The sequence below is a fragment of the Motacilla alba genome, chromosome 28 (genome assembly GCF_015832195.1).
Source record: "Motacilla alba alba isolate MOTALB_02 chromosome 28, Motacilla_alba_V1.0_pri, whole genome shotgun sequence".
Lineage (NCBI taxonomy): Eukaryota > Metazoa > Chordata > Aves > Passeriformes > Motacillidae > Motacilla > Motacilla alba.
The window spans coordinates 3,263,628-3,287,395 of NC_052043.1; the positions used below are offsets into that span (position 1 = coordinate 3,263,628).

Sequence of the window (23,768 nt, forward strand, 5' to 3'; positions counted from 1 at the left end):
CACCTGCCCTGGAGGAGGCAGGGCAGTGCTCAGAGGGCTGGGGGCCAGCTGGGCGTGGGGGCTGAGCTGTGCCCCCCTTTGGGGTGCTCTGTGACCCTGTGCTGGCTCTGATGTGCTGTCGCTGCCGGGTCCCAGCAGCTCAGGGACACTTCAGGGCATCCATCAGGGCCTGAGGGGAGCGGGCTGGACTGGGGAGGGCACGGTGCCGGCTCAGGGGGGCTGCGGGAGAGAGCCCCGGGGCATCCCGGGGTGCTGCTCCCCCTGTGGGGGATGGCAGCAGCAGGAGGGAAGGGATGGAAGGAGGAAGGGATGGATGGATGACAGACAGCAGGAGGAAAGGATGGATGGCAACAGGAGGAAGGAAGGAATGGCAGCAGGACGAAGGGATGGCAGCAGGAAGGAAGGGATGGAAGGAGGAAGGGATGGATGACAGCAGGAGGAAGGAAGGGATGGCAGCAGGAGGGAAGGATGGCAGCAGGATGAAGGGATGACAGCAGGAGGAGGGAAGGATGGCAGAAGGAAGGGATGGCAGCAGGAGGAGGGGGTGCCCACCCTGCCCAGGTGGCCACTGTGCCTTTCCGAGCCCTCTCCCGGTGTTCGCGGCCCCTCCCGGCGCTGGCAGCAGCAGCAGAGCAGGGGCTGCCGGCTCTTCCCTCGCTCCCATCCCTCGCTCCCAGCCAGGGCCGGCGTGGGCACCAGCAGGTCCCAGCACGCCTCCCCTCAAACCAGTTTGCAGCAAACTTTTCACCCCGCCGGGCTGGGCCCGGCAGAGCGGGACTGGGGGAGCCCCAGGCTGCTCCCACGGGGGGTGCAGCCCCCCAGGCTGGGCACCTGGGCCCCTCCCAGGGGCTCTCCTGTGCCATTCCATGCCCCGTGTCTGCGGCAGGGCTGGGACAGGCTCGGAGGCTGCCCGGGGCTTGGGGTCTCACCCTGCTCTGGTTGCTGGGGGCAGCTGGCAGAGGCTCCAGCCCTGCACTGGATCCCAGCTCTGGGATGTGCTGCCAGGGGGCAGGGGCAGCATGGAGCGGCCCTTGCCCTTCCTCAGACCTTCCCCTTCCTCAGACCCTCCCCTTTCCCCTTTCCCAAACTCTCCCCTTTCCCAAACTCTTCCCTTTCTCCTTCCCCAAGGCAGCCCCTGGCCGGGCCGGCCGGGAGCACGGGGTCACACCCCCTGCGTCCCCATGTCCCCCTCCTTTGGTTTTGGGGGGCTCCTCAGTGCCAGCCCCGCTCCCCCTGCCCCACGGGGACTGACAGAGCCTCTCCCGGCTGCCACTCCTGTACAATTCCCATTTATTTTTCCGAGATCTCATTCCAGAGAAGTCCACTAACTCCTGAGAACCTCCCGGGCTCCCCGCAGAGCCCCCGGGGCCGAAGCAACAAAACCTTTGGGGAGGGAGACGCAGCGGCTCCGGCTGCTGGAGAGCTCCCGAAAATAAAAAGGAAGGGGAGAAATTCCAGGGGGAACATCGGCCCCTCTGCTGCTGCTGTCCCCAGGGAGGGCCGCCTGTCCCAGCACCGTGGCAGGGCTGTGCTGTGCCCCCTGCCCGGCTCAGGGGAGGGACGGGAGGCGCAGGAGAGTCCCTTGGGAGCCGAGGGCATCAAAGCTGGGAGTACAGGGAGTTCTCCATCTCCGGCGGCAGCTTGGCGTGGAACGGGGCCAGGCCCACCCCGAAATCTGGAAAGAGGGAAGAGAAGTGTCAGCACCTCGTAGTGGGGGGGGCACAAGGACCCCCAGGGGCATCACAGGGGCTGGGGGGCACAGGGAGGGCATTGTGAGGGCACGCAGACACCCCCAGGGGCATCACAGGGGCTGGGGGTACAGAGAGGGCACAGAGACACCCCCAAGGACATTGCAGGGGCTGGGGGTACAGAGAGGGCAAGCACATTGACCCCTCCAGGGCACAGGAGAGGTTGGGGAGCATGGAGAGGGCACGGGGAGGGCACAGAGACCCCAGCAGCACTGAGGGCTGGGGGCACAGGGGGGGCACAGACAGCCCCAGGGACACAGGGGGGGCACACACAGCCCCAGGGGCACTGAGGGGCTGGGGGCACAGGGGGGCACACACAGCCCCAGGGACACTGAGGGCTGGAGGCACAGGGGGGCACACACAGCCCCAGGGGCATTGAGGACTGGGGGCACAGGGGGGCACACACAGCCCCAGGGGCATTGAGGGCTGAGGGCACAGGGGGGGCACACACAGCCCCAGGGGCACTGAGGGGCTGGGGGCACTGGAAGGGGGCACACACAGACCCCAGGGGCACAGGGGGGGCACACACAGCCCCAGGGGCATTGCAAGGGCTGGGGGCACAGGGGGGCACACACAGCCCCCAGGGGCACTGAGGGGCTGGGGGCACAGGGGGGGCACACAGACCCCTCCAGGGCACTGCTGCAGGCTGGGGAAGCAGGGACTGGAACCCGGCCAGGCTGTGCCAGGCCGGAGGGAGCAGGATGTGCCTTATCCCTGCGGATCCCTGCCAGCCCCGCGAGCATCCCGGCAGCCGGGGGTCCCTCCCGTACCCATCTCGGCCTCCAGGCGCCCGGGCGGGGGGTTCTTGCGGTGGTCCTCGATGTGCAGGGTCATCTCGTCGCGGGAGGCGGTGGAGAAGGGGCACTGCGTGCAGCTGTAGCGGCCCCGCGTGTGCTCCCAGACGATGCGGCTGTTGGAGGAGTGCCCTGCAAGGACGGGCGGGCAGGGAAGCACAGGGATCGCCCGGAGCCGGGCGCTGCCGCGGGGCTGTGGGGGCTGCAGCCCCCCGCTCTGAGCCCCACTCGCTCAGGGGGTGCCTTCCCAAGGGAAGAACCCCGAATGTGGGGGCAGGGGGCCAGGCTGTGCCCCCGCCCCGCAGCGAAGGGCACGGTGGGTTCTGGGCTCGGACTGGGGGCACTGGGGGCACTGGGGGCACTGGGGGCACTGGGGGCACTGGAGCCCGGGCAGCTGCTGCTGCTGCTCCTCCTCCTGCTGCTTCTGCCCTCGGGGCCAGGCTGGGGGGTTTTGGGGGGGAGCAGCCGGTAACCCCCCTGCCTCGGAGCCCACCTGGGCCGCATCCCCTCTCCGCGTGGCTCCCGAAAAGGAGGGAGCCCGCCCTCCCCCTCTGCTCTCACCGCAGTGCCCCTGGGGCACCTCCCGTCCCCTGTGCCCCCCCCGCCGCCCCCCAAACCCCCCAGCGACAGAAAGCAGCCCCCACCCAGCAGGTGCCAAACTAACCTGGAGTCACTCCTGAGCCAAAGCATGGGAGGAGTGGGCTGACACTCACACCTGCGGAGGGAATCGAGGGCCAAGACAAGCATTAGGTCTTCCCCTCCCTGGGGGGACTCGTGGGAGGGCAGCCCTGGCCCGGCCCCCCCGCCTCGCACCCCAGCACGCCGGGGAGCAGCAGGGCCAGGTTGCAGAATTTGGAGGCGTTTTTTTTTTTGGCGCTCGCCGGTGCTTTTGCCCAATCGAGCATCACCCAGGGGGTGGCACCGGCGGGACGGGGCTTTTTTTGGGGGGGGAGCGGCCGGGCCGGAGGGCGAGGAGGGGGCCGGATCCTCGGCTGGGCGGCGGCGGGTCCTCCTGGGGAGCTGCGCTGGTCAAGGCGGGAGCAGAAGAAGGTTTGTCCCGCACGGCTCGGCGCTCTCACCTTGGCTTTTCTTCCAGACGGCGTTGGAGACGCTGGGGGGGCCGTGGCCGGGCAGGAAGGGCCGCAGGCGGTGCTGAGCCGGGGGCTGCGCCAGCCCGAAGGGCGAGGGGGGCACGTAGGGCACGAACGGCCCCGGCACCGAGGACGGGGGGGCCGGCCCCGAGAAGCGAGTCAAGGACGGGGGCCCGAACAGGCCGGGCTCCAGCAGCGGGAAGGGGTGGGGGGCCCCCGGCAGCAGCGGCTCCAGCGAGCCGGGCAGCGCCGCCGGGGCACAGTCCGCCGGCGATTCCTTCTCCGGGGGCCGCAGCGCGCTCGGCAGCTTGGGCAGCCCCTCGGGGGGCTTGGCCGGGGGCTCCTTGTCCGGCACGGGGGCGGCGGGGGGCGGCGCGGGCCGGGGGGGCTGCGAGGGGCCGCCGGCGCTGTCCGAGCAGACGTGCAGGTGCTTGAAGAGCGAGCGGTGCGTGCGGAAGCGCAGCAGGCAGTTCTCACACCTGGAGCGGACAGAGCCGAGATAGGGACGGGAGTTGGTGGCGGGCACGTGGGGATGGTCAGAGCCCAAAATGACATCGGCTCGGCACGTGGAGGCTCCCGCATGGGTGAGCTCGGGGCTGGTCCCAGAGCTGTCACTGTCCCTTGCTGCCTCTCCAGCCCAGCGTGGTCCCCAAAGCCCCCAGACATCCCCCCCAGGCATCGCCAGGATCCTGCTGTGTCCAGCCCACGGCAACTGCAGCCAGAATTTCCCCCAGACTGGGGGGGGTTCCTCCAAGGGGATCCCCTCCAAGGCACAGCCAAACCAGGCATTGCTGGAGCTGCTGCCAGGGCTGGGGGGCTCACTGGGTGCTCCCCTCAAAATTCCAAAGGGTTTTCCAGCCAGGAGGAGCAGCAGGTCCCACCGAGTGACTGGGAGCCAACGATGGGCACGTGGGGATGGTTCCTGCCCAAAATTACACTGGCTTGGCATGAGGCTCCCACATGGATAAGCCAAACTGGAATTCCCAGTGGAAACCATCTGGCAAACCCCCTCGGTCTGGGAGATTTCTCTGTAGTGTCTTAATGTTGGAGTGAGGGAGAAAATGGTGACAATAACGGCAATAGTAATGCTGATAAATAATAAGCAATGATGAAAATAAGGACAAAAGGATCAAATAAAAAGGAGAAAAGGGTAAAAATATTTATAATAATGGAGATTAAGTATGATATTGATAATAATGACAATAGTAACAACAATAATATCAGTGCTGGGGCTGTGAAGTGGGCACTGGGTGGTGCTCCCCCAGGAGCTCAATAGCTCCTTGGGCAGTCTCCTGGAGATCAGCTCTGCTGGCCAGGTGTCCCCAGAGGGGACGGAGGGGGACAGGGAGCAGCGGGACTCACTTGAAGTAGCGGTTGGGTTTGTAGTGCACCTTCATGTGGGCCATGAGGTCCTGCATGCTGGGGAAGGTCTCGCTGCAGCCCAGCGTGGGGCACTGGAAGGTTTTGCCTGGGCAGAGGAATTCGGAGAGAGATTCAGCACCAGCCCCGGGGGGACAGCCCCGCAGCACCTCCCAGCTGGCCCCGCTCCCATCTCCCCCCATCAGCCCTGCCTCGCTCCGAGCCCTGCTCTGCCCCTTCCCAGCCAAAAAAAGGGCACGGGGGGTGTCCTGGCCTTACCCTCGAGGGACTGCGTGGGTCTGTAGTGGACCTTCAGGTGGTCCATCAGCTCCTGCATGCTGGGGAAGGCCAGTTTGCAGCCGTAGCTCGAGCACTGGTAGTGTTTCCCTGCAAGGACACAGATCCGTCGGCCTCGTCCCTGCCCCGGCTGTCGCTGTCCCCTCCCCGGGGCGGGGCTGGCCTCACCTGGGACAGGTCTGCGCTTCAGCGGCCGCAGCTCCGGGGCCGGGGTCCCTCCGCTCCCCGCCACCGGCACCGGGGCACCGGGCACGGGTGGGTCACTGCAGCCTGCGGGGAGAGCTTGTGAGGCTCGGCCCTGCCAAACCCGCCCCCTGCCCTCCCAAACCCGCCCTGTGCCCTCCCAAACCAGCCCCTGCCCTTCCCATCCCTCTGCCCTCCCAAACCCGCCCTGTGCTCTCCCAAACCTGCCCCCTGCTCTCCCAAACCTGCCCCCTGCCCTCCCCAACCTGCCCTCTGTCTTCCCAAACCTGCCCTCTGCTCTCCCAAACCTGCCCTCTGCCTTCCCAAACCAGCCCCTGCTCTCCCAAACCTGCCCCCTGCCCTCCCAAACCTGCCCCCTGTTCTCCCAAACCTGCCCCCTTCCCTCCCAAACCCGCCCTGTGCCCTCCCAAACCTGCCCCCTGCTCTCCCAAACCTGCCCTCTGCTCTCCCAAACCTGCCCTCTGCTCTCCCAAACCTGCCCCTGCCCTCCCAAACCTGCCCCCTGCCCTCCCCATCCCTCTGCTCTCCCAAACCTGCCCCCTGCCCTCCCCACCCCTTCAGGAGAGGCACACGGGGCCGGGGCTCTGGCTGGAGGGGCCGGAGCCCCAGGGTGTGAGGGGCTGTGCTCTAGGGAGGGCTGAGGTGTGCAGGGAAGCCTGTTGGTGGCTGGAACGCGCTGGGTGATGCCACCTGTGCCTCCAGGCACGCCCTGGCACACCTGGGCACATCCCCGGGCCAAAGGGACCTCCCAGCCACAGGACCAAAGGGTTCCCCCGCTCCTGCCCCACCGAGGGCACTCACCTGCCCCCTCCGTGCCGAATTTCCCCCGCAGGGAGAAGGTGGCCACGGCCTCGTCCTTCTCCGTCTTCATGGCCTGGCCGGAGCTGGGCAGGGGCACGGGGACAGGGACAGGGACAGGGCGGCTCCTCCTGGCGGTGCTGCACCGGGAGCAGGAGGGAGGTCAGAGCCCAGCCCGGGGCCAGTGACTCTCTCCTCCTCCTCCTCTTCTCCTACTCCTCCTTCTCTTCTCTTCCCTCCTCCTCCTCGGTGCCCCGTGGTCTGGGACCGACCCTCCCACCCGGGGCTGGTCCCAGAGCTGTCACTGTCCCTTGCTGCCTCTCCAGCCCAGCGTGGTCCCCAAAGCCCCCAGACATCCCCCCCAGGCATCGCCAGGATCCTGCTGTGTCCAGCCCACGGCAACTGCAGCCAGAATTTCCCCCAGACTGGGGGGGTTCCTCCAAGGGGATCCCCTCCAAGGCACAGCCAAACCAGGGACTGCTGGAGCTGCTGCCAGGGCTGGGGGGCTCACTGGGTGCTCCCCTCAAAATTCCAAAGGGTTTTCCAGCCAGGAGGAGCAGCATGTCCCACTGGGAGTCAACGATGGGCACGTGGGGACGGTTCCTGCCCAAAATTACACTGGCTTGGCATGAGGCTCCCACATGGATAAGCCAAACTGGAATTCCCAGTGGAAACCATCTGGAAAGCCCCCTCGGTCTGGGAGATTTCTCTGTAGTGTCTTAATGTTGGATTGAGGGAGAAAATGGTGACAAATAATGGCACTAGTAATGCTAATAAATAATAAGCAATGATGAAAATAAGGACAAAAGGATCAAATAAAAAGGAGAAAAGAGAAATGATATTTATAATAATGTTGATTTTGATGGTATTGATAATAATGACAATAATAACAACAATATTATCAGTGCTGGGGCTGTGAAGTGAGCACTGGCAGATGCTCCCCCAGGAGCTCAATAACTCCTTGGGAAATCTCCTGGAGATCAGCTCTGCTGGCTGGGGCACCCCATCCTTCCCATTAACATCTGCTCCAGAGGCATTTTCCCAGCTTTTGGCTCTGGGGGGTCTGGCCCCGAGGGGCTCAGCCTGGAAGGGCTGGGCTCAGCAGCTGTTCCTGCAGCACCCAGCACACTGGGATCACAGCCCAGCAGGAAATAAACCAGGGAGGGGGGAAAAAAATCCATGTGGGATTATTCCCGTGGCTGCCCCCGGCCTCCTGGCTTTGTCTGGGGGTTGTGGGGCCTTTTTTTGTTGTTGTTTTCTCAGCTCAGCAGCCTCTGGATGGAATCAGCCAGCCATGGAGGGGGGTTGGCCATGGAAAAAGGAATCTGGGGCAGGGCTGGGGCTGCTCGTGGCCCAGGAGGGGAAATTCAGCCCTGGATGGAGGGGGTGCTCCATCTCCATCCTCCATCCCTGCAGGACATGGGGAAAACATGGAAAGATCCTGCTTTGATGGAGCTTTGTTCTATTTCTACCATCAGGTAGAAATGAGGGGTTTGGTGGGGAAAAAAGGTCTTGTGAATCTTCTTTTTGGGGGAGATAATGCTGCAAAGGTCGAGGCAGGGCTGTGCCTGCCTGGGCAGTGTCCCTGTGGCACTGCCACATTTTGGTGCCCAACCCTGAAGCGACAGAGCTGGAACCCCTGGTGCTGGAGAGTGCAGTGAAGCAAAATTCCTGCTGCCCTGCTGGAAATGCCCCTCTGGATCACAGCTGGGTGGCCCAGCCTGGCTCAGCACCCCTGGCAGAGCCCTGGGACCGAGGGGCTCCAGATGAGCCCAAAGGGAGCAGGGCCGTGGCGCTGAGAGCTCAGGGGCAGCACAGCTTCCCCAAGAAATCTGGAAATTCTTCCCCACCAGCACTGCAGCAGGGACAGGAGCTCCTGGAGCCCCAGGGTCAACGCCAGCAGTGCCTGGGGATGTTGGAACCTCCGTCCTGTCCCTCTGGGATCACAGATGCCACATGGAGAGTGGCATTCCCTGTTGCAGCATCCCAGTGATGCCTTGTAAGCTGATTTTTTTCTCTGGAAAAGCTGGGAAGCCTCTTGAGCAGATCCTGTGAGGGCGGGCAGGATGGACACTTGGCCTGCAGCCCCAAGGTTCCCCACAGGTGACATGGCAGAGGACACGGTGGCAGCACTGCGGCACTGCCCTGTGCCCAGCCCAGGTTTTTGGAGAGCAGGTGGCACCTGGATCATCTTGCTGTCATTTGTCACCTCCCATGGGATGCTGGCCAACAACCCCCTCCTGCAGGACTGTCTGAGTGTGACACCCTGGCCCAGGTGCTGCTGAGCTGCCACTGTCCCCATTCCCAGTGACCTCCCGTGGTCACCAGAGGTGTGACTGCCCCAGAGGTGTCACCCCCCTAGTGACACAATTCCCCCAGAGGCAGGACCCCTCCAGAAACCTGCCCTGGATTCCCCAAACCTGGAGCCACCACTGTTGCTGTCGTTACCGCCATTATTATTATTTTCTGCCACCCCAAAAAGCTGCTGACACAAAACTCCCTCACCCCAACCCCTGTGGGGTGAGCAGGGACCCCAAAACCCCTTTCAGGGGCTGCCAGCCATGAGGGTGGGCAGGATGCTTGCAGCTGCCCATCACCCCGAGCAGGCTGTGCTGCTGATTCGGTGAATAACGAACACAGCTCATCCCCCTCAAACCATCCAGGGGCTTTATCCGCATCCCGAGGCTTTGCTCAACCCACCCCGCGGAGCAAATGGGACAAATAATCCGATCTGAGCATCTCCGAGGCCCGAGGATGAGGAGGCTGCCCCCGAACGCGGCTCCTCGGCAGGCGGTGAGACAAAGGCAGGGAACAAGGGGCTCATGTGATCGCGCAGCCGGGGGAGGAAGCGCCGGCGGTGCCAGGGCCACCAGCCCTGACTAAAACACACCCCGAGGGTTCTGCTGGAGCTGCAGATACCGCGGGGAGCCCTCACCGAGCTGGGGGTGATGGTGGGAGGGATGCTCCAGGTGTCCAAGGCAAGATGGGTGCCCCAATCCCAGCATGGCTGGGGCAAAGGTGCTGCCGGGGTGCCACCCCTCCCTGGGGGCTTCCCTGCTCAGAATCTTCCTGGAGAGCCTGAGGAGCCCACCCCAAACCCGGGGGGTGCATCCAGAGGGGCTGAGCCCTGTGCTGGCCTCAGTGTCACCTCCACGGGGGCAGCTCAGCCCGGGCCTCTCTTCCCCACTGTCCCCCAGAGCGCTCCGAGCCCTGCTGCCATTTCCCCACATTCCCACAGCACCCCGGTGCCCACCCTCACCTGCCTGCCTGTGGATGGCCCATGGGAATGACCCCACTTTGCCTTCAGGAGCCACCCGGGGACGGTGGAGCTCCCGCCATGAGCCTGCACAAAGCTGAGCCCAGCAGCAGGCGAGCTCGCCCCGCGGCCAAGGCCGGGAGCCGCGGGCTCTGACAGCCACAGAGCGGCTCCCGGAGGTGTGCGGGGATGGAGGGAGCACGGGCAGATCCCGGCAGGTGCATCCCGGCATGTGAGGGGGTCCTGCTGTTCCCACAGGCCACGCACCTGTCAGGACCCAGGGCTGGCGGCTCCCGTGGCTCCCTGTCAGCCCCAGAAGTGGTGACCCCCGGGCAGCCCCCATGGCTACGGGGTTCTGGGGATGGCAGCCCCCCACGGGCCATGCACCCACGGCTACGTGTCCAGGGGGCAGTGACACCCACGGCCACCCCCCCACGGGCAGTGGCCCCGTGACCCGGAGCCCCCGCGGGCAGCAGCCCCAGGGCTGGGGCAGGGCCCGGCTCCCGGCAGAGCCCCGGTACCCCGGGCCCGCTCCGGTACCGCTGCTGTCCCCGGTGCAGCCCCGGTGCCGGTCCATCATCTGGTACCGCTACAGCCCCGGTACCGCTACAGCCCTGGCCCGCTACATCCCCCGGTGCCAGTGCTCCCTTCCCGGTGCCAGCACCCCGCCGGTGCCGGGGTACCCCCGATACCGGTACATCCCCCATACCGGTACGGTCCCGGTACACCCCCGCCGGTGCCGGCAAAGCTCCCGCCGCCCCCGCACCCCCTGTGCCAGTCCATCCCCGGTGCCGGTCCGTTCCCCGATCCCGCTCCCTCCCGGTCCCTCCCGGTCCCTCCGGGCCGTACCGGGGCTGCGGCGGGGCCGGCGCCGCCCGGGTCGCGCATCAGCGGCGGGGCGGCCGCGGGGCCATTTTCTGTGCGGAGCTGTCGCGAGAGCGGGGGGAGGAGGAGGAGGAGGATGACGGGGGGGAGGAAGGAACGTGCGGAAGGGCGGGCGGGGGCCTCGGGGGGGGACCCGGCTCCGCCCCGCCCCGTTCCCCCCCTCCCCCAGCTGCTTTTCCCGGGAGATTCCCCGCACCCCGCATCCCAGCGTCTGCGGGCAGCTCCAGCACCCCGGGGTCTCGGAGCATCCCGGGGTTTCGGAGCATCCTGGGGGTTTTGGAGCATCCTGGGGGTTTTGGAGCATCCCGGGGGTTTTTGGAGCATCCTGGGGGTTTTTGGAAAATCTCAGGATTTTGGGGCATCCCGGGGGTTTTTAGAGCATCCCGGGGTTTCGGAGCATCCCGGGGGTTTTGGAGCATCCTCGGGTTTTTGGAGCATCCTGGGGGTTTCGGAGCATCCTGGGGGTTTTGGAGCATCCCGGGGGTTTTGGAGCATTCCAGGGGTTTTGGAGCATCCCTGTGGGTTTTAGAGCATTCCAGGGATTTTGGGGCATCCCGAGGGTTTTGGGACATTCCAGGGGTTTTGGAGCATCCTGGGGGGGGGTCTTGAAACATCCTGGAAAGGCATCAACAGTTCCTGAAGGTTTTGGAGCATGCCAGGGTTTTGGAGGATCCCAGGGCCCTTGGAGCATCCTGGGGTTTGGGATCATCAGCATCCCAGGGCCTTGAGCCTCCTGAAGGCCTTGGAGCACCCCAGGGCTATGGGACATCCCGGGACTTTGGAGCATCCAGGGACTGTGCCGAGTGTCCCAGGGGCTTTGGAACATTCCAGGGCTCATGGAGCATCCCGAGGCTTTCAGAGCTTTTGGGGAGGCTTTGGAGCATCTTGGACTCCTCAGAGCCTCCCTGGGCTTTGCAGGGTCCAGGGGGCTCCAGGGCATCCTGGGGTGCTCAGACCCTGAGTCCTGTGGGAAGTGCTGGGGCCCTTGGAGCATCCCAGGGCCCTCTGAGCACCCTGGCCTCCTGGGAGCACCCCGGATTTTTGGGAGCACCCCAGGTTTCTGGGAACACCTCAAGCTCCTGGGAACACCCCTGACTCCTAGGGGCACCCCAGATTATTGGGAGCACCCCAGATTTTTGGGAACACCCCAAGCTCCTGGGAGAACCCTGAGATCCTGGGAACATCCCAAGCTCCTGGGGACAGCCCAGATTTTTGGGAACACCCCAGACTTTTGGGAGCACCCTGGATTTTTGGGAGCACCCCAGGTTTTTGGGAACACCCCAAGCTCCTGGGGACACCCCGGATTTTTGGGAACACCCCAGACTTTTGGGAGCACCCCGGATTTTTGCGAGCACCCCAGGTTTTTGGGAACACCCAAGCTCCTGGGAGCACCCTGGGCTCCTTGCAACATCCCAAGCTCCTGGGGACAGCCTGGATTTTTGGGAACAACCCAGACTCTTGGGAACACCCCAGACTTTTGGGAGCACCCCGGATTTTTGGGAGCACCCCTCCAGCTCATGTGTGGCCGAGGAGCAGCCCAGGTCCCTCCAGGATCTCACAGCAACAGAAGCCCCTGAGAGACCCCCAAAGCCCCGGGAGCCCCCGGAGCTCTTTGGAGCCCCCCGAGCCCTCTGGAGCAGCCCAGGGGTGCCTGGGCTGGCACCCCACATCCCTGCAGAGCTGAGCAGGGACATCCTCCTGACAGCACCCACTGCCCCCCATTCCCAGGAAGGGCTGGAAGGGGCAGGAAGGAGTTTCCTAGAGTTCCCAAAGCCACTATTTTTCATTAAAACAACATCAGACACCTCCCTCTTGCACTCTGCAGTGCAAGGATTCCTAAAAAGCTGAGATTTACAGGGAAAGTCACCCCGAGGAGTGCAGGGGCTGAAAAACCCCATAACGGGGGGAGGGGGGACCCACAATTTGCAGCGTGGGGCCGTGAGGAGTTTGCAATTCCACAGGGAACTTCCCACCCCAGCGAGGTTCTGCCCTCTGTCAATCCCTCCCTGGAGCACACAGGGTCCCTGAACACCGCTGGACCCCAAATCTGAGCTGGGGAGGAAGGTCTGTGTGACAGGGGAGCAGCTCCAGTGGGGGCTGGGGAGGGAGGAAGAGGAGGGCTGGCTGTGGGATCAGGGAGGGAGGAAGAGGAGGGCTGTGTTGTGGGATCAGGGAGGGAGGAAGAGGAGGGCTGGCTGTGGGATCAGGGAGGAAGAGGAGGGCTGGCTGTGGGATCAGGGAGGGAGGAAGAGGAGGGCTGGCTGTGGGATCAGGGAGGGAGGAAGAGGAGGGCTGTGCTGTGGGATCAGGGAGGGAGGAAGAGGAGAGATAGGCTGTGGGATCAGGCTGGGATCTGTAGGATCAGTGAGGGAGGAAGAGGAGGGCTGGGCTGTGGGATCAGGGAGGAAGAGGAGGGCTGGCTGTGGGATCAGGGAGGGAGGAAGAGGAGGGCTGTGCTGTGGGATCAGCCGAGCTCTGTGGGATCAGGGAGGAAGAGGAGGGCTGGCTGTGGGATCAGGGAGGAAGAGGAGGGCTGGCTGTGGGATGAGAGAGGGAGGAAGAGGAGGGCTGGCTGTGGGATCAGGGAGGAAGAGGAGGGCTGTGCTGTGGGATGAGGCAGGGAGGCAGAGGAGGGCTGGCGGTGGGATCAGGAAGAGGAGGGCTGGCGGTGGGATCAGCCGGGCTCTGTGGGATCAGGGAGGCAGAGGAGGGCTGGCTGTGGGATCAGTGAGGGAGGAAGAGGAGGGCTGGCTGTGGGATCAGGGAGGAAGAGGAGGGCTGGCGGTGGGACCAGCCGGGCTCTGTGGGATCAGGGAGGAAGAGGAGGGCTGGCGGCGGGATCAGGGAGGAAGAGGAGGGCTGGCGGCGGGATCAGGGAGGCAGAGGAGGGCTGGCGGTGGGAGCAGCCGGGCTCTGGGATCGGCTCTCGTCACTTCCTCCGGCGCAGGGCCTGGCGGCGAGCCCGGGCCCCGCCGGCCATTCCCGCCCCGCTCCTCCCTGTCCCGGCCGAACGCCCGGGGCAGCCCGGGGGGCTCAGCCCCAGCCCCGCTGCGCCCCGGGCCGGGGATGGCGGCACAGGGCTCTCAGCTGCCACCCCGGGCGTCCCACGGGGATGAGAGCCCTCCAGCTGCCCCTGAGCAGCGCCAGGACAGGCCGGGACAGCTCCGGGGCCCTGCCCGAGATCCCTGGCGCTGTTCTGTGCCGAGCCAGGCACGGCAGCACTCCGCTGTGCCTCGCGGGCTGTGCCGAGGGACCCCGAGCCGCGGCGGAGCCGGGAGGTGCCTGAGCTGGAGCCGGGGAGAGCTGGCTGGTGCCTTCAGCCTTTCCTGGGGGGCTCACGGTGGAGGAACGGGGCTGCCCCTGATCTGTGTCTGCCCACGCCACAGCTTCTGTCACAGCGTGAAATACAACCCCAAACTCAAAACGTGAGTCAGCCGTGCTGAGTCTGCTTATTTGCCGTAATTATGAACCACGATTCTATTCATTCCACGGAGCAGTTTGAGTCCCAGTGTGTGAACGAGCAGCCAAGAGCCCGTCCTGGCTGCGGGGTGCCCCCGCTGAAGGGGCTGTGCCATCCAGGCCCTGGCACCGGCACAGTCCGGGGGGCTCGAGAGGAAACGCTCTCTCTGTGCCTGCACTGGTGGGAAAACTTCACAGTTTGGAAGTTTTTTGGGAAGTTTTGAAGTTGGTGGGAAAACTTCAGGTGCCCTGGCAGCTTGGGCACAGCCTGGAGGTGGGGTGGGAGGACGGTGACCTCCTCTTTTCCTCCAGCTCAGATCCTCTGCACGTAATTCCCCGGGAAAAGCCCTTCCTTGCCGTGCAGATGGCCTTTCCACCAGCCAGAGGCATCTGGGGAGGAGACAAAAAATCAGCAGTGGTGCCAGCAGGGCAGGGAGAGGAGGCAGGGCAGGAGCCTGGTACCTTCCATCAGGATGTCAATGACGTCTCCTACGTTGAAGCTGAGCTCGTCCACGTCCTGCCCAATGTACTGGTAGAGCGCCCGGCACCGCGGCCCCTCCGCCTTGGGCTGCGGCTTGGGGCGCCGCGCCGGGGGCGGCCGCTGGCCCACGCTGCGCCGGCGCTGCACCCTGGGGGTGGCAGGGAGGGGGTCTGCACCAGCAGGGCACGGGGATGGCGTGTGCTGCTGCCCCTGCCCACCCTGCTGTCCCCACACCCATGGGATGGCGTGTGCTGCTGCCTCTGCCCACCCTGCTGTCCCCACACCCATGGGATGGCGTGTGCTGCTGCCCCTGCCCACCCTGCTGTCCCCACACCCATGGGATGGCATGTGCTGCTGCCCCTGCCCACCCTGCACCCACACATGGGGTCCTCCGTGCCTGCAGCACAGCTGGGTGCTCCCAGTTCAGGCGCTGGGAGGACTGGGGCAGGATGAGCTGCACCCTCCTGCCCACCCGGCTGTCCCCCACCCATCCATGGGATGCTCCATGCCTGCAGCACAGCTGGGTGCTCCCAGTTCAGGGACTGGAGGAACTGGGGCAGGATGAGCTGCCCACGCTGCTGTCCCACCCCCATGGCATGCTCTGTGCCTGCAGGTGGGTTCTCCCAGTGCAGGGACTGGGAGGACTGGGATGCACAAGAGCCTGGGAGCTCACAAGAGCCTGGCCAGCAAAGCCAGGACACATCCCCTGTCTTGGAGGAGGGGACGCATCTGGTCCCCTCCTCAGAGGGGAAAGCATCTCCCAAGTGCTGATGGCAGTGGGAGAGGAGGATGGGGCAGGGACAGGGATGTGGGACAGGACCTACCCAGCCACCCCTTGGTCAGGCACGTTGAGGAAGTCCATGTTGTGCTCGGAGGGGGGCCGTGCCTTGGGCTGGTGGCCGGCGTTGCGGGCGGGAAGCACCGCGGCCGGGGGCCCCCGCGTCTGCTTCTGGGGCATCTTGTAGGTGTCCCTCTGTGCCCAGCCATCGCTGCGGGGGACCTGCGGACCCCCGTTCCTGCAGGCTCCTGGAACAGCCCGTCCCAGGAGGGTGCATTACAGGGGGGCCATGCACAGCCTGCACCCCTGGCTATCCCCCACCCCGTACCCCCTCCTCACCTCTGGGTGCTGGTGGGGCACTTCGGGAAGGTGCTGGATGCCTGCTGCCACCTCTGCCCTGCGCTGCCCCCTTCCTTGTGGGCTCTGGGGGGACACAAGCCCCCCGTTAGGTGACAGTCCTCAGAGCCAGCTGTAGGGGCTGTTGCCCCATTTGTAGCCTGTTCCTCAAAGGTCCCATCACCAGAGCAGAAATGGGTCCTTCCCGGGGGAGATGCAAACCCCACAGCTCACCCCAATGCTCCCAGGCCTCCAGCTGTGCCCTGTGACCCCAGCGCTCCTGTGTCCCCCCTCTGCCACCCCCCAGTGCCCTGGCACTCACTGGCATTCCTGGGGAGCCCATCCCCGATGCTGACCGTAAGGGTTTTGCCTCCAGCTTTGAGGGTGGCCACGTCGCCCTGTCCTCTGAGGAAGGTGACGTTGCGGGTGCCACCGCCGCCCCAGCCCTCCTTCTTCACCCGAAACTGTAGTCTGGGGGCGAGAGAAGCCATGAGGCTGCGGTGACAGGACCCTGTCCTGCTTTGTCACCTCTCCTGGCCTCCATGCTTACGTGTCCTTGAAGGAGAGGGGCAGCTTGGCGCGGGTGAGCTCCTCGAAGCGTTTGCACAGGAGGCTGATCAGCTCTGTCTTGAAGATGGACTCCAAGAAATTGTCGGCATCATTCTCGTGGAGGATGAAGAAGTCGTCCTGCCTGGTGCTGGGGGAGCAACCAGGGGTGTCAACCCCACCAAGGCCGGTGCCAGCTGGGCTGGGGGGGACTTGGGGACCACACTGGGGTTGGGTCCACCCCAAGGAAATTTGGAGGGCGATTTGGCTGGAAAACTCCCTGGCTTGTGCAAAGCACCCATCAGGAGCCTCCTCCTCAGGGCTGGACGCCCCCGTGGATGAGGGACTGGCGAGCAGCAGGGCATGGAGAGGCGGGAAGCCCAGCCATGGAGACCTCCAGTGCAGAGCCCTAGTGAGGGACACACCTCAGCGAGACGCCGCTCACCGCCTGCAGCTCCACCTTCTTCTTGAGCACCTCCTTGATCTGCCCCTTCTCAGGCCCTTTCTTCACCTTCTCCCGCCCGATCAGGTAGAAGTACTTGGGGGTGAGAATGAAATCCCGCTTGATGGGCTGGGAAAGGGCAGGAGAAAGGGGTGAGGGGCCTTTGCTGGGGGGCCACCAGCCCCACAAACAGGCATCTGACCCGAGGGAAGCCACCAGGAGCTGCAGCAGGCGCCCAGCCCCAGGAGGGTCCCTGCACCTTGAACCTCCGGTCGTATTTGGTGACGGAGTCGGCGAAGTCGACGCGCTCCCGCTTGGCCAGGAACTGCCGCAGCTCCGGCCGCTCCTCCATGCCCAGGTAATCCCCCACGAAATTCCTGTTGATGCTGTTCCTGCGCCGCTCTTTGAAGTTGTAGAGGATGCTGGCAGCTGGGAGGGACCCCAAAGAGGTGCAGGTCTGACATGGCTCTGTGCTGGTGGCTCAGAGCCCCCCAAAACGCCACACAGGTCATGGCAGCAAGAAGTGGGGCTTGTTATATGCCATGGGAGGAATCCCATCTGCTTGAGCTTGGCTGGCCTTGAAACCCATTAACTGCCTTCAAAAGCCTTGTGCTGTGGGAGGGAGGGATGGACCCAGCTGTTTCCTGGGTTCTCCTCCTCGATTTTTCCTGCTCGCTTGGGAGGGTGGGAAAACTCATCATGGGGTCAGTGGCTTGTCACATCCTTCTGCCAACAGTGACTCCCAGCTACTCCCCTCCATCCCTGTGCAGGCCATGAAATGCAGAGTGAGACAGCACAAGGCTCCCAGGGCTGGAAGTAGGAACAAGAAATCCGTGCCCTCATTTCGGAGTGGGAGAAGACTCCCAACAATTCACAGGCCAGTTCTTTTATCACCTAATCACCATGAGTGTCATGATTAGGAGCCAGGCTGCTGCTCTGACAGCTGGGCTGTCCCAGAGAAAAGCACCCTCAAGGGGCTGCTGGGGTGGCACTGTCCCTGTCCTTGCCCAGCCTTACCCTCCTCTCTCATCTGCTCGTATTTGCGGATGGCGATGTGCCGGCGCCAGGCCTTCTGGATCACCCGGGCGAAGCTGTCGAATTTCCTCTCCCGCATCTCCTCAAGCAGGAACAGCTGGGAGGGACAGGCAGTGCTGAGCCAGGACACCCCAAAACCCCTCCCCAGTGACGCCCAGCCACGGGCAGTGCCCCCCAGGAGTCAGGGCCACCCACCGACTCGGGGTTCTTGACGAACACCTTGCTCCTGCCCATCTGGTACTGGTCTGGGTCCATGTTGACCGAGCGCAGGAGGTGCTGCACCCCCTGGCGCTCGTCCCCGCGCCACGACGGCCACGTCTCGGGGGTGAGGATGGCATAGCTGTGGGGACAAAACAGGCTCACAGAATCCCACAATAATCCCACAATAGTTCAGGTTGGAAGGGACCGGGACCTTAAAGCCCGTCCGGTGCCAGCCCCTGCCATGGCAGGGACACCTTCCACTGTCCCAGGCTGCTCCAAGCCCCAGTGTCCAACCTGGCCTTGGACACTGCCCTGCTCTGGGCACCCTGTGCCAGGGCCTGCCCACCCTGCCAGGGAACAATTCCTGCCCAAGATCCCATCCAGCCCTGCCCTCTGGCAGTGGGAGCCATTCCCTGTGTCCTGTCCCTCCATCCCTTGTCCCCAGTCCCTCTGGTGCTCCCTTCAATCCCTGGAAGGGGCTCTAAGGTCTCGCCCAAGCCTTCTCCTCTCCAGGTTGAACACCCCCAGCTTTCTTCACCTACAAAGCTGTGCCAGGGCCCCCCACACCCTCGTCTCCTCCTGAGGAGGTGCTCTGGGGTCTGCCAGCCCCGGGCCAGTGGCCACTCACCGCTGCAGGAACTTGTGGAAGAGGCGGCGGTAGGCGAACCCTGCCCGGCGCACCCGGATGTTCTCCTTCAGCCCCAGGTACTCGACCTGGTGCTTCACCCTGTGCAGCAGGGAGGGACCATGCGGGATGATGACAGGTTAGGAGGGCACCTAAAGGTGCACCTAAGGGGGACACTCGTGCTCCCTGGGATAGTGGACTGTGGATGCCATGGGACAGAGAGAGAGAAACGGCAAGCGTTTCTCACAGTGGCTTGTGAGAATTTTGAGGGAGCTGTAAGGACATGACAATTTGTTAAATATAAATAATTAGCAGGTGGTGTTTTTCTACTTCTCATTTTTCTCCTTCTCAAGGACAGTGTGTGAGGAAGGTGTTTTTGTTAGTTAGCCAATCAAATAGAATCTATCGTAACACTCTATAAAAACCGCGCGGTTCCTTTGAATAAAGGCTTCTTGTTCTTTTGCACAAGATTGCCTCTGTCTGTTTCTGTGTTCTTCATTGCGTGAGAGCGACAGTGGACAGCTCAGAGGGACCAGCCCAGGGCTGCATTTTTTGGAGGAAAGCTGGTCCTGGCCACATCTCCATGGCTGGGTGCCCTTCCCTGGGCTCTGCGGGCTCCCTGTTACCTGCTCTCCTCCCAGTCCCGGGGTTTCTTGGTCTCGTTGGGTTTGATGCAGCGGATGTAGTGTGGGGTGCACTTCATGAGCGTGTTCACCAGGTCGTTGGCCTGTTTCTGGTGCAAGGATCGACCTCTGTAGCATCAAAGGGGGTGGTGGGAGCACTGCCCCTGCCACTGCCCCAGAAACAGCTGCTGCTCTGCAGCCCACGGGACACACCTTGATTTTGGAGCCCGCGGTGGTCGGCCGTCCCTTTTTGTCAGAATCGAGTTTTTCTGGGAAAAGCATCCGGATGAAACCGCTGGAAGGGAGGTGACAGTCCCCAGGTGAGAGCTGCCAGCACGGCCTGGACTGAGGCCAGCTGGGAAATCCTCTACTGCGGGGCTGAGTGCCTCCTGCCTGACCACCCCAGGAGCAGGGGCAGGAGCAGGAGCAGGGGCAGGAGCAGGAGCAGGAGGAGGAGCAGGAGCAGGAGCAGGAGCAGAGCTTTTGGATGGATGGCCCTGCTCTGCCCAGCCCTGCAACCCTGGGACGCCCCTGGTGCCCATGGGGCCATGCAGGACTGAGCACCCCAACCCACAAAGGCAGGACCAGCCTTTCAGATCTGCACATTGAGAACTCTGCCCTCTTCCCCAGGCCTTTTGGGGTGCCCCAGGTCCCCAGCACTGCCAGACTCACTATTCGCTGCTCTGCATGAGCTCGATCAGGTCGGTGAAAAGCACGTCCCGGTTGCGCTCGCAGAAGCCGTTCACATCGTAGGACACCTGGGGACAGGAGGGGACCTCAGCTGCGGCGCGTGGGGCTGTGGGGTGCAGGCTGTGGACTCTGGGGTGCCCTACCCACCTTGCCAGCATAGTGGTGGATGACAAAGCCCGAGTTCCAGCTGTTGAAGTGCTCGTGGGTGCCCACGGCCGCCTGCAGCTTCTGCAGCAGGGTCTGGTCGGCGCCCTCGCCCGTGGCGTGCATGGTGGCACACACGTCATCCAGGACACTCATGATCCCAGGAGGGTTCTGTGACAAGGAAAGGGAAGCCATGGGTGTGGCAGGGCCCAATCATGCATCTGGTCACAGCTGATTCATGCTGAGCCACAGCTTAGTGCTGGTGCACTCTCATGGGTGCTGGCAGTGTCCAAGGCCAGGATGGACAGTGCTTGGAGCACCCTGGGACAGTGGAAAATGTCCCTGCCCGTGGCAGGGAGTGGGACAAGATGATCTTTAAGGTTCCTGCTGACCCAAACCAGTCTGGGATTCTCTGCCGCTTGGCAGGACCAGCTTTTGCCACCTCAACAACCCACACAGCCCCTGTCCCTGGGCGCCTCTGCTCCCCAAAAAGCCTCCCCAGCAGAGGGGACCCCACTCACCAGCTTGTTCTCTATCAGGTCACACACCACCTTGTTATTGAAGTACTGGATCTGCGTCCATTTGATCCCCTCCTGCACATATTCCTCCTGGGGAAGCACAGGGAGAGCTGGGTGGGCCCAGAGCCCCTGGGATGTACTGCAGACCCCCTGCTCCAGATGTGGTGCTGGGGAGGAGGAGGGTGCAGGAATTGGGGTGCTGGCACAGCCCCACAGCCCCCAGCCCAGCCCCCATACCTGCTCTGCCTTCAGGGTCAGCTCGATGAAGATCTGCTGCAGCTTCTCATTCACAAAGTTAATGCAGAATTGCTCAAAGCCATTTTTCTGTGTGAAAGATGGACGAGAAAATGGTGTTGAGCTGTCCTCTGCTCCTCTGCCTCACTGGGGGGACCCCAACCAGCAGTGCTTGGGTGTAGCTCCAGGGACCCTTCTCGGGGCTACCTGACCCAGGTGCTGTCCTTGCTGCGGGAGCAGGGCAGGACATTCCCAGCCGCACACACCTGGAATATCTCGAAGCCGTAGATGTCCAGCACCCCGATGCTGTACTCCTCGTACGGCTTCTGCATGGCCCGGTTGATGGACTGCGGGGACAGAGGGGACAAGCTGGCTGCAGGGCAGTGGGATTGGCCTCTCCTGGAGCAGGGGGTGACCATCCCCTCCCAGGCCCACACACCTCCACCAGGAAATCGAAGACGCGGGCGTAGAGCCCCTTGGCCAGCGCGTCCCGGGTGTAGGCCGCCTGCTCCACGTTGAGGGTGACGGTGATGGACTCGGAGCGGCCGCCCCACTTGCTGTCCATTTTCCTGCTGGTGACCTTCTCGTTGAGGCGCTCCTGGTTGACCCCCAGCAGGTAGGCAGGGAAGGCCAGGGCTGGGCAGAGCGGGGCCGGTCAGGGCTGTGCTGTCCCCACCTGGCTCCAGCCATGGTTGAAACCCTCGGCCCCATCCAAGTGTGAAGGACAGCAGTGGGACAATGACAGGGGACATGGGTCCTTCCTCTCCCAAAGCGACACCTGGCATCTGTCCCCTGGCTAATCAAGCTCTGGCTGAGCCATTTGCTTGCTGCCTCAGTTTCCCCATGTCTAACCTGCGGAGGGTGCTGGTGCTGCTTCCCTCCTCTGCCAGGGGATTTGTGACACAGCCAGCTTGCCACTCCTTCCCGAGGCTCCCCCACCTGTCCCCTGCAGCCACGGGGCTACTCACAGTCAGCGTTCTCCACCCGGGCGTAGTTGCCCTCCTCCCTGAAGCTGATGTTGCCCAGGTGCAGGATCCCTGCCACGATCTGCAGCACCAGCTGCTGGTCCTCACCGCGGATGCCGATGACCTGCATGGCATTCTGGGGGTGCACAGACCCTGTGAGCCCCCGCCCAGCCCCAGAGCTTTTGGGGACTCCCCTCCTCCCAGGCACTCACCACGGTCTCATGGAAGTCGCTGCGGTCATCTGTGCCCTCCACCTGGTAGGTGTCTGTCTGGTTCAGGTAGAAGTAATAATCCGGGCTCATGATGCCCAAATTCTGCTGCTGCTCTTGGGACGCCCCTTGGATGAGCTGGCAGGGGACGGGGGGCTGTGGTCAGCCAGCTCCTGGTCCCCCCTGCAGCCTGGCGGCTCCAGGCCACCCCCATACCTGGTAGTAGATGTGGAAGTTCCGCTCGCACTCGTTCTGGCTCACCACACGCGACTTCTCCAGCAGGAAGTTGGAGATCTTGCCCCCGTCAGGTTCTCCACCCCGGCTGAACTGGATCTCAAAGTATTTTCCCTGCTCCAGCACAGATCCTGCTCAGAGCTGTGGCCCTGCCTCAGGGGATTCCTCATTGCCCCAAGCCCTTTCCCACCACACCAGGAGCTTTGTGGGGTGTGCAAGCCCTGGCTGAAGGCTTCATGGTTTATGTGGAGACCTCACTGCCCCCTCAACTGCCCAGAAGGAGGTTGGGGTCAGTCAGTAATAGGCAACAGGGCCAGAGGAGATGGCCTCACATTGCCCCAGGGAGGTTTAGAGGAAAAATTCCTCCACTGAAAGGGTGGTCAGGCACTGGAACAGGCTGTGGTGGAGTCACCATCCCTGGAGGGATTGAAAAGCTGGATGTGGCACTTGGGGACACTTGGGGCAGTGCTGGGGGAATGGCTGGACTTGATTTAAAGGTCAACTTTGAACCCAGCTGCTTCAATGGTTCTGCTGCAGCGCTGCCCCCTGCACCTGCCCTGGGACTTACGAAGCGGCTGGAATTGTTGTTCCGGACAGTTTTGGCATTTCCAAAGGCCTCCAGCAGTGGGTTGGACTGCAGGATGATGTCCTTCACGTGCTGGGGACACAGGAGGGCACACTCAGCACTGCTGTGTCCCACTCCAGGCCTGGGGACACACCTGAGGCTTTGCGTGTCCCCAGTCCTGGAGCGGCTGCTCCGTGTGTCACCACCAGCCCCCATCAGGGGGATGTTGGGGACCAGGGTGGTGGGGATCAGCTGGGAGGTGAAATGATGAGTGGCAGGGGGGACAACAGACCCACCTGGACTTTCTCCCCACCCCCAGACACTTTGGAGATGTAGCCCATGATGTATTTTGCTGCCACCGTTTTCCCAGCTCCGCTTTCTCCGCTGTGCAAAGGGCAAAGCAGAGCAGATGTGAAACGGCCCGACCAGAGGCACCCATCCCTTGGGGGCACTTTGGGGTGGGTCCTGGAGCAGGACCAGAGGGTGACAGTGAATTCTGGGGACTGTGCCACCGCCTTGCATGGGGCTGCCCAGGGGTATCAGTGAGAGCAGAGTGTGGCTTGGTGAGGAGCTGCTCCATGAGACGTTGAAATTTGTTGTCACCGGGTTTAGAAGTGGAGGAGGGGGACTTGGGAGCCTCAGAGGGAAGTTTCGGGCCTTGCCCCACATCCTGACCATTTCCCTTGCAACACTGCCCTGCAGAGCTGCATTGCACAAGGCTCTGGGGCACTATCTCTGCCTGGGACTCCCCTGGTCACAGCCTTGCCTGGTGCTTGTGGCCCAGGGGGTCCCTCCAGACACCCCAGAGCCCAGGAGCCAACTCCTCACCTGGGAAACCCCAGGCTGGAGAACAGATGTCCCCAGGGGCAGTGACAGCCCAGCTGTGCCCCGGTGTCCCCCAGTACCTGATGATGACACACTGGTTCTCCCCGTCGATCAGCATGTTCCGGTACATGTTGTCAGTCAGGGCGTAGATGTGGGGGGGATTTTCATACTGGGCCTAACCAGGGGACAAGGGACAGCAGGGCTGAGCACAGGGCAGCCCCCAGCTCCCCTCCCCAAATCCCCTTCACTGCCCACAGGGGAACCAGCCCCTTCACACTGACCCTAAACAGGGGACAAGGGACAGCAGTGCTGGGCACAGAGCTCCCCAAATTCCCCTCTCTCTGCCCATGTGGGGATCAGCCCCTTCACACTGACCCTAAACAAGGGACAAGGGACAATGACAGCAGTGCTGGGCACAGAGCAACC

General features: G+C 63.5%; 3 protein-coding genes across 5 annotated transcripts in view; all 3 read right to left on the reverse strand.

Moving 5' to 3' along the window:
* Positions 1–1,265: 1,265 nt before the first annotated feature.
* On the reverse strand, positions 1,266–10,523 carry ZNF414 (zinc finger protein 414). 2 transcript variants are annotated; one of them, XM_038163876.1, is made up of 9 exons: positions 10,397–10,523; positions 6,295–6,431; positions 5,458–5,559; positions 5,272–5,379; positions 4,996–5,101; positions 3,622–4,112; positions 3,207–3,257; positions 2,519–2,674; positions 1,266–1,675 (listed from the first exon to the last, which is right to left on the reverse strand). In XM_038163876.1, exons 2-9 carry the CDS (start codon positions 6,362–6,364, stop codon positions 1,599–1,601), a joined length of 1,161 nt encoding a protein of 386 aa, XP_038019804.1. In that variant the 5' UTR covers positions 6,365–6,431; positions 10,397–10,523; the 3' UTR covers positions 1,266–1,598. The 2 variants fall into 2 exon arrangements, with proteins under 2 accessions (XP_038019804.1, XP_038019805.1); XM_038163877.1 differs by lacking the exon at positions 10,397–10,523 and having other exon boundaries at positions 6,295–7,685.
* Positions 10,524–13,894: 3,371 nt separating this feature from the next.
* MYO1F (myosin IF) lies at positions 13,895–23,552 on the reverse strand. 2 transcript variants are annotated; one of them, XM_038163875.1, is made up of 25 exons: positions 23,423–23,552; positions 22,814–22,901; positions 22,521–22,610; positions 21,935–22,066; positions 21,722–21,856; positions 21,513–21,645; positions 20,984–21,180; positions 20,811–20,891; positions 20,548–20,634; positions 20,314–20,400; positions 19,796–19,963; positions 19,631–19,716; positions 19,172–19,253; positions 18,962–19,068; positions 18,339–18,437; positions 17,705–17,849; positions 17,492–17,606; positions 16,734–16,903; positions 16,458–16,603; positions 16,037–16,183; positions 15,843–15,957; positions 15,490–15,573; positions 15,197–15,398; positions 14,354–14,520; positions 13,895–14,281 (listed from the first exon to the last, which is right to left on the reverse strand). In XM_038163875.1, exons 1-24 carry the CDS (start codon positions 23,470–23,472, stop codon positions 14,381–14,383), a joined length of 2,886 nt encoding a protein of 961 aa, XP_038019803.1. In that variant the 5' UTR covers positions 23,473–23,552; the 3' UTR covers positions 13,895–14,281; positions 14,354–14,380. The 2 variants fall into 2 exon arrangements, with proteins under 2 accessions (XP_038019803.1, XP_038019802.1); XM_038163874.1 differs by having other exon boundaries at positions 15,809–15,957.
* A 61-nt stretch (positions 23,553–23,613) lies between these two features.
* The window catches only part of ADAMTS10 (ADAM metallopeptidase with thrombospondin type 1 motif 10), a 48,598-nt gene continuing 48,443 nt past the window's right edge, over positions 23,614–23,768 (reverse strand). The window contains 1 exon segment of the mRNA XM_038163471.1: positions 23,614–23,624. Coding sequence (XP_038019399.1) covers positions 23,614–23,624 — 11 coding nt within the window.